This window comes from Ipomoea triloba, chromosome 9 (genome assembly GCF_003576645.1).
Source record: "Ipomoea triloba cultivar NCNSP0323 chromosome 9, ASM357664v1".
NCBI classification, from domain to species: Eukaryota; Viridiplantae; Streptophyta; class Magnoliopsida; order Solanales; family Convolvulaceae; genus Ipomoea; species Ipomoea triloba.
The window spans coordinates 19,841,570-19,850,314 of record NC_044924.1 but is presented as its reverse complement, the minus strand read 5'-3'; the positions used below and the strand labels follow the sequence as shown (position 1 = coordinate 19,850,314).

The following is an 8,745-nucleotide window of genomic DNA, read 5'->3' as shown; positions in this document are numbered from 1 at the left end:
AAAGAAGTGAAGCATTTAATATATGAAGATCCTGGATGATTTTACAAAGAGTGGAGGGGGTTTTTATAATGTCAAGGGATGAGTAAACAAATATATATATGTACAGTAAATGCACATAATTGTCCTAGTTTGGTTGGATTTGTCAAATGCCTAGATGCTCTTTGTTACCCTAAGGTCAAGGGGTCAATTCCCCTAACCCATAGCTTTTGTCTTCATCTTGAACTAGCTTTCCAGTCACATTTACTTCTTAAATGTTCTCCAAATTTGTCATTAGCAGCAGTTGTTGTTGTGTGGATTAAGTCTTAGCATTTAAGTGAATGGTCCAAAGTTCAAACCATAACTTGGACATCCATCATTTTCCTTTTATTTCATAACACTCCCCCTTGGATGTCCAAAGGATGAACACTATATCGTCTCTTTAAAAACCTTACCAAAGAAAAATCCAGTGGGGAAAAATTTTGGGTAAGGGAAAAAGAGTACAATATGTGCCCCCCCGATAAAGACATCATTGAAGATCAAGTTCGTGTGCTCCTCCTTGCTTCTGAAGATTTTTGAGATGATGCCATACTGATTAATAAGGTTCCCCATTGGCCATCATGTTATCATACTCATGCCTCACTAAAAACCTCGCTAGAAAAACCCAGTGGGAAAAACCTAGTCGAGGGAAAAAGAGTACATGGTATGTCTAATTATGTGATGTACCGGTTGCCTCATTAAAAACCTTATGCTAAGAAAAACCCAGTGGGAAAAAACTTAGCTAAAGGAAAAAAGAGTACAACCATAAAACCTTCTGGGTTTAATCTTCAGGATTTTTCAAGGTTTTCTCGATAACCTAGTCGAGTATATTTAGAAGTTATCGCTCCCCCTGAAGATAACAATCTTCCAAGTCTTCGCATCCCTATCTTGTTAACATATTTTTCAAAAATTGACGTCGGTAGGGATTTAGTGAACAAATCTGCTAGATTGTCACTAGAGCGAATCTTTTCAACAAGAATTTCACCGCTCTTTTGGAGTTCATGTGGGTAAAAGAACTTAGGCGCAATGTGCTTTGTAAGGTTGCCCTTAACATACCCACTACTCATCTGTGCAACACATGCAGCATTGTCCTCATACAAGATAGTGGGGTTGTCAACTCCGCTCGCTATACCACATGAATTATGGATATGATGTATCAATGACCTTAGCCAGACACATTCTCGTGAGGTTTCATATAAGGCAATGATTTCGGAGTGATTAGATGAGGTAGTAACTAGGGTCTGTTTAACAGACCTCCAAGATATAGCTGTACCTCCACAAAGGAAAACATAGCCAGTCTGTGATTTGGCATTATGAGGATCAGACATATAGCCAGCATCTGAGTAACCAATCAATGAGATATCCTGGTTACTCTCAAAGTAAAGACCGAGGTCTTTTGTACCTTGGAGATATCTAAGGATATGCCTTACACCCTTCCAATGTCTTTGGGTTGGAGAGGCACTAAATCTAGCAAGTAAATTTACTGCAAAAGCAATATCTGGTCTAGTGCAGTTAGCTAGATAGAGTAAAGCACCAATAGCACTTAAATATGGGACTTCAGGTCCTAGCATATCCTCATCATCCTCTTTAGGTCTAAATGGGTCTTTGTCCACTTCAAGGGACCGAACCACCATTGGAGTACTAAGGGGATGTGACTTATCCATATAGAATTTCTCTAAGAGCTTATTTGTATAATTTGACTGGTGTATAAAAATTCCACCAGGGAGATGCTCGATCTGCTGGCCGAGACAAAACCTAGTCTTCCCCAAGTTTTTCATTTCAAACTCCAATTTTAAGTAGGAACATGCTTCCACAATATCTTTGTGTGTTCCAACAATGTTCATGTCATCAACATAGATAGAGATGATGCAAAAACCATCTGATGACTTCTTAGTGAAGATGCAAGGACAAACATCATTATTTATATATCCCTTCTTCTGGAGGAATTCACTTAATCGGTTATACCACATTCTCCCCGATTGCTTTAAACCATATAATGATTTTTGAAGCTTGATACTATACATGTTGCGATCCTTTTTCTCCCTCAAAAAAGGATTTTCAATACCTTCGGGTATTCTCATGTATATATCGGCATCTAGTGACCCATAAAGATAAGCTGTCACTACATCCATCAACTGCATATCTAATTTCATTTTTACTGCCAGTGATATTAAATAGCGGAAAGAAGTGTCATCAATAACAGGAGAATATGTTTGCTCAAAATCAATTCCGGGTCTTTGCGTAAAACCCTGAGCAACCAATCTCGCTTTATATTTCACCACCTCATTGTTTTCATTCCTCTTCCGTACGAACACCCACTTAGATCCTACTGGGATCATACCTTTCGGGGTAAGTACGGTGGGACCAAAAACTTTTCTTTTATTAAGCGAGTTGAGCTCTGCCTCAATTGCCTCTTTCCACTTTAACCAGTCAGAGCGCTTCCGGCACTCGGTTATTGATTTTGGTTCTGGATCCAGATTATCACGTGATATGTTCAAGGCAATTGCGCAGGCAAAAGTGTCGTCGACGACTGTCAATTCTCTGTTATGAGTTTCTCCTGTATTAACAAAATTTATGGCAGTTTCTATATTTACATCAACCAGATCATTATCATTTCCCAAAATATTATGATCTAGGTGTTCCGCATCCCTAGTGTTATATGGAGCATGTGCATGTTCACTAGGTATTTCGTCTTCAAGACGGATAAAAACTTCCTGAAGTGACTGTGAAACTTTACCATTTCTGGTTTTCCGCGGATTTAAATCTTTTGCACCAACTGGTCTCCCGCGCTTCTGGCGGTGGGGAGTGTCAGTGTGCATACTTGGACCCTTGGGGACTTCTACTCTAGAAGGAGCATTCAGAGCAGGAATATGGGACCTAGTCACTCCTTTATAATCAGTAAAAGCATCTGGCAGGTTATTTGCTAAATTTTACAAATTAACAATCTTCTGAACTTCCAGTTCAGTTTGACTAGTACGTGGATCAAGATATTGAAGATCTTTTTCATCCCATGAAATTTCTCGACATTTTGTTAAAGAAGGTACTTTACCTCCCCCTAATGTCGGGAAATGATCTTCATCAAAGATGCAGTCAGCGTACCTCGCAGTAAACTGATCTCCTGTCATGGGCTCTAGGTATTTAATGATGGAGGGAGATTCATATCCAACATATATACCTAATTTTCGTTGCGGGCCCATGGAGGTACGATGTGTAGGTGGTATAGGAGTATAGACTGCACATCCAAATATACGCAGATGGGAAATGTTTGGTTCTATGCCACGTAGTAGTTGTAAGGGGGAATGATCATGATATGCAGTAGGTCGGATTTGTATCAAAGCCGCAGCATGCAATACTGCATGTCCCCAACAAGAAATTGGTAAACTGGACTTTTGTAGTAATGGTCTTGCAATTAATTTAATACGCTTAATCAGCGATTCAGCTAGACCATTCTGGGTATGGACATAAGGTACAGGATGCTCTACTTTGATGCCCAAAACCATACAATAATCATCGAAAGCAGTCGATGTAAATTCTCCAGCATTATCCATTCTTATTGATTTAATCGGATAATCTGGGAACTGGGCATTTAATTCAATAATTTTCGCAATAAATTTAGCGAAAGCTTTATTTCTCGTTGATAACAGACTGACATGAGTCCAATGAGTAGAAGCATCAATAAGGATCATAAAATATCTAAATGGTCCAGAAGGTGGATTAATAGGTCCACAAATATCGCCCTGCAACCTTTGCAGAAAAGTAGGCGATTCATGTCCAACCTTAGTACGCGACGGGCGTATGATATATTTTCCTTTCGCACAAGCAATACATGTATACATATTTGGCGAAAGTACATGAGACCTTGAAAGGTTATGTCCAGCAGAATTAGAAATAATCCGACGCATCATATTTTGACCAGGATGACCTAAGCGGTCATGCCAAATTTGAAAAGAATGTGGATCTTTTAATTTCATGGTTAGTGCAACACATGAGATGTTGGGTCGTATGTGGGTATAATACAACCCAGAAGATAAAGATGCAAGTTCCTCAACCTCTTGCTTATGACCAGTGATTAACTGAGTCATGATTAAGAACTCCTGATTTCCCTTAGTTCTGGTTTCAATATGAAAACCATTTGCCCGAATATCTTTAAAACTAAGCAGGGTTCTCTTAGATTGGGGGTACAACAAAGCATTTTCAATTAGTAACTTTGTACCTTTAGGGAGGATAAGTGAAGCTCTACCGGAGCCCACTACTTGTATCTCATCATTTGCAATTGTTGTGATATTATTACCCGTCTTGTTTAGTGTCTGAAAAAACCTTTTATTTGTAAGGATAGTATGTGTAGTTGCACTATCCACCAAGCACATGATTGGTTTATTGTCCATCGTGTAGACAGTAAAAAATCGAAGTGTTGTTAAAAGCATATGATAAAAGATATATATAATCATGCCATTAATATATTACAAGATTTTATTATAATAAACTTAAAGGAAAGCAACAGAAATATTCATAAAATGTCAACAACATGCCATGCATGATCACCCTATTCTTCAAGCTCAAAATCTCCAATTTCATAATTCATCAGGAGATCATCATCATCATTATTTATGACCGCGTTTGCTGCAGGCAAACTGGTACTGGCATGATGAGATTCATTCTTTGTTGGTTGCTTATCATCTTTCTTCATCATCATTTGATAAGCATTAACCAAATGCCTTGGTATGTGGCATGTACGGGACCAGTGCCCACTACATCCGCATCGGTAGCAAACCTGTTTATGACCAGAGTTTTTCTTTGATGAGTTTTGATTTCCTTGGGTAAGAATAATGCGTTCTGTACCCCTACGGTTACCGCGATTGTATGAGCTTTGACCTTCCGGGACAAAACCAATACGTTCCATACCTCTACGATTACCGCGACCGTGTCTACCACCACGACCCTTACCACGACCTCTTCTATTTTTCCACCCTTTGGCAATATTATGTGCTTCAGGCACAGGTGCAGAGCCAACTGGTCGTGCATTATGATTTTTCATCAACAACTGATTATGTTTTTCAGCCACAAGAAGTGCTGAAATTAGTTCAGAGTGTTTGTCATAATTCTTAGCCCTGTACTGCTGCTGGAGTACAAGGTTACTCGCATGAAAAGTAGAAAAAGTCTTTTCAATTAAATCAGACTCTGAAACTTCATGTTTGCAGAGCTTCAGCTGTGATACAATTTTGTGCAAGGCTGAATTATATTCAATTACAGATTTGTAATCTTGAAACCTCAGATTCAGCCAGTCAAATTGTGCCTGAGGGAGGACAATTGATAGTTGTTGGTCAAATCGGTCCTTCAGGGACTTCCATAATGCATGTGGGTCTTTTTCAATCAAATACTCATTTTTAAAATCGTTATTCAAATGGTGGCGTAGGAAAATAAGAGCTTGTGCCTTCTGGGCATCAGTGCTTTGTGACTCATCAGCAATAGTTTGCTTTAAGTTCTTTGATGTCAAATGCATTTCAACATCTAAGGCCCAAGTCAAATAGTTGCTACCGTCAATGGCAAGCTCAGTAAATTCACGTTTGGCAATTGAAGACTCAATGGCAAGCTCAGTAAATTCACGTTTGGCAATTGAAGACATAATGGCAAGCTCAGTAAATTCACGTTTGGCAATTGAAGACATAATATTAGATATAAAAGAAAGTAATTTTTTTTTTGAAGACATAATATTAGATATAAAAGAAAGTAATTTTTTTTTAATGCAGAATATAAATTATAATAAGGAGTGTAGGAAAGTAGTACCGTTCACTGGAGATTTAGAACACTCGTGCTGATAACGTGTTGTAAATTATAGTACTACTACTAATAATAAAAATAATAGTAATAATAATAATAGTGAAATGGCCGAAAGTCTGGAAATGGGAAAGAAGTGAAGCATTTAATATATGAAGATCCTGGATGATTTTACAAAGAGTGGAGGGTGTTTTTATAATGTCAGGGGATGAGTAAACAAATATATATATGTACAATAAATGCACATAATTGTCCTGGTTTGGTTGGATTTGTCAAATGCCTAGATGTTCTTTGTTACCCTAAGGTCAAGGGGTCAATTCCCCTAACCCATAGCTTTTGTCTTCATCTTGAACTAGCTTTCCAGTCACATTTACTTCTTAAATGTTCTCCAAATTTGTCATCAGCAATAGTTGTTGTTGTGTGGATTAAGTCTTAGCATTTAAGTGAATGGTCCAAGGTTCAAACCATAACTTGGACATCCATCATTTTCCTTTTATTTCATAACATTTTGCACATAAACACTTAGTAAAACGATTTTACTTTGGGGTAAATAAATTTTGGGTAGACATAAATCTTACCTCGAAAGTCCAAAATTAACCACCTAAACTTGATGATCCTTGACCTCTAATTCTTGAATTGATGATAAACAAAGAGAAGGCTAGGGTTTTATTTATTTGAGAGAGAAAGAATGAAGAGAGAATATGAGAGAGGAGGAATATATGATGGACCTAGGGTTAACTAATAAAGAATATTTATAGAGGGGAAATATAATTAAGTAGACTAAATTTAGGAAAATAATTATATACATAACCAGTCATACAATCCTAATCGTATACATCATATATATTTATATAGAGATTAGTAAAGATATTAGCATGCATATATAACTGTGTGCGTTAGATTTAGGAATTAGGTAAACATATATATAATTGTGTACTTACGTATCTTAGGATTAGGAATATTATATAATAATAATAATAATAATAATAATAATAATAATAATAATATAGAATAACAAACATTAAGTATAATTTGGGTCAAACAATATGATAGAATAATTTAAAATGGACGAATTTAACGATACAACAGTTAGTAAAATAATTTTAAGATGCCCAAAAATCAATGGTGTCACACTGTTCTAGATCCTCTCTATTAGACTAGCACAAGTTATGTTTTTTACCCTTCCATGTATTGATGGGATGCCAAGGTATTTTCCCATATCTTCCACTTTGGGGATCCCTGAGATGTCCACGATCCTCTGTTGAAGTTCCAAATGTGTGTTCTTTGAGAAGAATATTGAGGATTTATGGGTGTTTACTTTCTGGCAGAAATGATCACAAAACAGCATTAAGCATTTCTTCATAACTTTGGCTTGCTCGATGGTAGCCTCTCCAAAGAGTACCATATCTTCTGCAAAGAATAAATGAGAGAGGTGAGGGCCATTTCTACTCAGTTTGATCCCTTTCCAGCTAGCATCATTAANGTTTTTATAATGTCAGGGGATGAGTAAACAAATATATATATGTACAATAAATGCACATAATTGTCCTGGTTTGGTTGGATTTGTCAAATGCCTAGATGTTCTTTGTTACCCTAAGGTCAAGGGGTCAATTCCCCTAACCCATAGCTTTTGTCTTCATCTTGAACTAGCTTTCCAGTCACATTTACTTCTTAAATGTTCTCCAAATTTGTCATCAGCAATAGTTGTTGTTGTGTGGATTAAGTCTTAGCATTTAAGTGAATGGTCCAAGGTTCAAACCATAACTTGGACATCCATCATTTTCCTTTTATTTCATAACATTTTGCACATAAACACTTAGTAAAACGATTTTACTTTGGGGTAAATAAATTTTGGGTAGACATAAATCTTACCTCGAAAGTCCAAAATTAACCACCTAAACTTGATGATCCTTGACCTCTAATTCTTGAATTGATGATAAACAAAGAGAAGGCTAGGGTTTTATTTATTTGAGAGAGAAAGAATGAAGAGAGAATATGAGAGAGGAGGAATATATGATGGACCTAGGGTTAACTAATAAAGAATATTTATAGAGGGGAAATATAATTAAGTAGACTAAATTTAGGAAAATAATTATATACATAACCAGTCATACAATCCTAATCGTATACATCATATATATTTATATAGAGATTAGTAAAGATATTAGCATGCATATATAACTGTGTGCGTTAGATTTAGGAATTAGGTAAACATATATATAATTGTGTACTTACGTATCTTAGGATTAGGAATATTATATAATAATAATAATAATAATAATAATAATAATAATAATAATATAGAATAACAAACATTAAGTATAATTTGGGTCAAACAATATGATAGAATAATTTAAAATGGACGAATTTAACGATACAACAGTTAGTAAAATAATTTTAAGATGCCCAAAAATCAATGGTGTCACACTGTTCTAGATCCTCTCTATTAGACTAGCACAAGTTATGTTTTTTACCCTTCCATGTATTGATGGGATGCCAAGGTATTTTCCCATATCTTCCACTTTGGGGATCCCTGAGATGTCCACGATCCTCTGTTGAAGTTCCAAATGTGTGTTCTTTGAGAAGAATATTGAGGATTTATGGGTGTTTACTTTCTGGCAGAAATGATCACAAAACAGCATTAAGCATTTCTTCATAACTTTGGCTTGCTCGATGGTAGCCTCTCCAAAGAGTACCATATCTTCTGCAAAGAATAAATGAGAGAGGTGAGGGCCATTTCTACTCAGTTTGATCCCTTTCCAGCTAGCATCATTAACTGATTTCAGAATGATATGACTTAATCTTTCAATGCACAAAACAAAAATTAGGGGAGAAATGGGGTCTCCCTGTCTAATTCCGCGTTTCAGATGGAACCATTCAGTGGCCTGTCCGTTCCAATTGATTGCTAGTCTAGGTGTAGAGATGCATTTCATTATGTTTCTTCTCCACCTCTCA

The 8,745-nt window shown here is 36.5% G+C and overlaps 1 protein-coding gene across 1 annotated transcript; it reads right to left on the bottom strand.

Moving 5' to 3' along the window:
- Positions 1-4,558: 4,558 nt before the first annotated feature.
- Positions 4,559-5,680, bottom strand: LOC116029691. Its single transcript, XM_031271734.1, has one exon. The coding sequence runs from the start codon at positions 5,678-5,680 to the stop codon at positions 4,559-4,561; it is 1,122 nt and encodes a 373-aa protein (XP_031127594.1).
- Between the last annotated feature and the right edge of the window lie 3,065 nt (positions 5,681-8,745).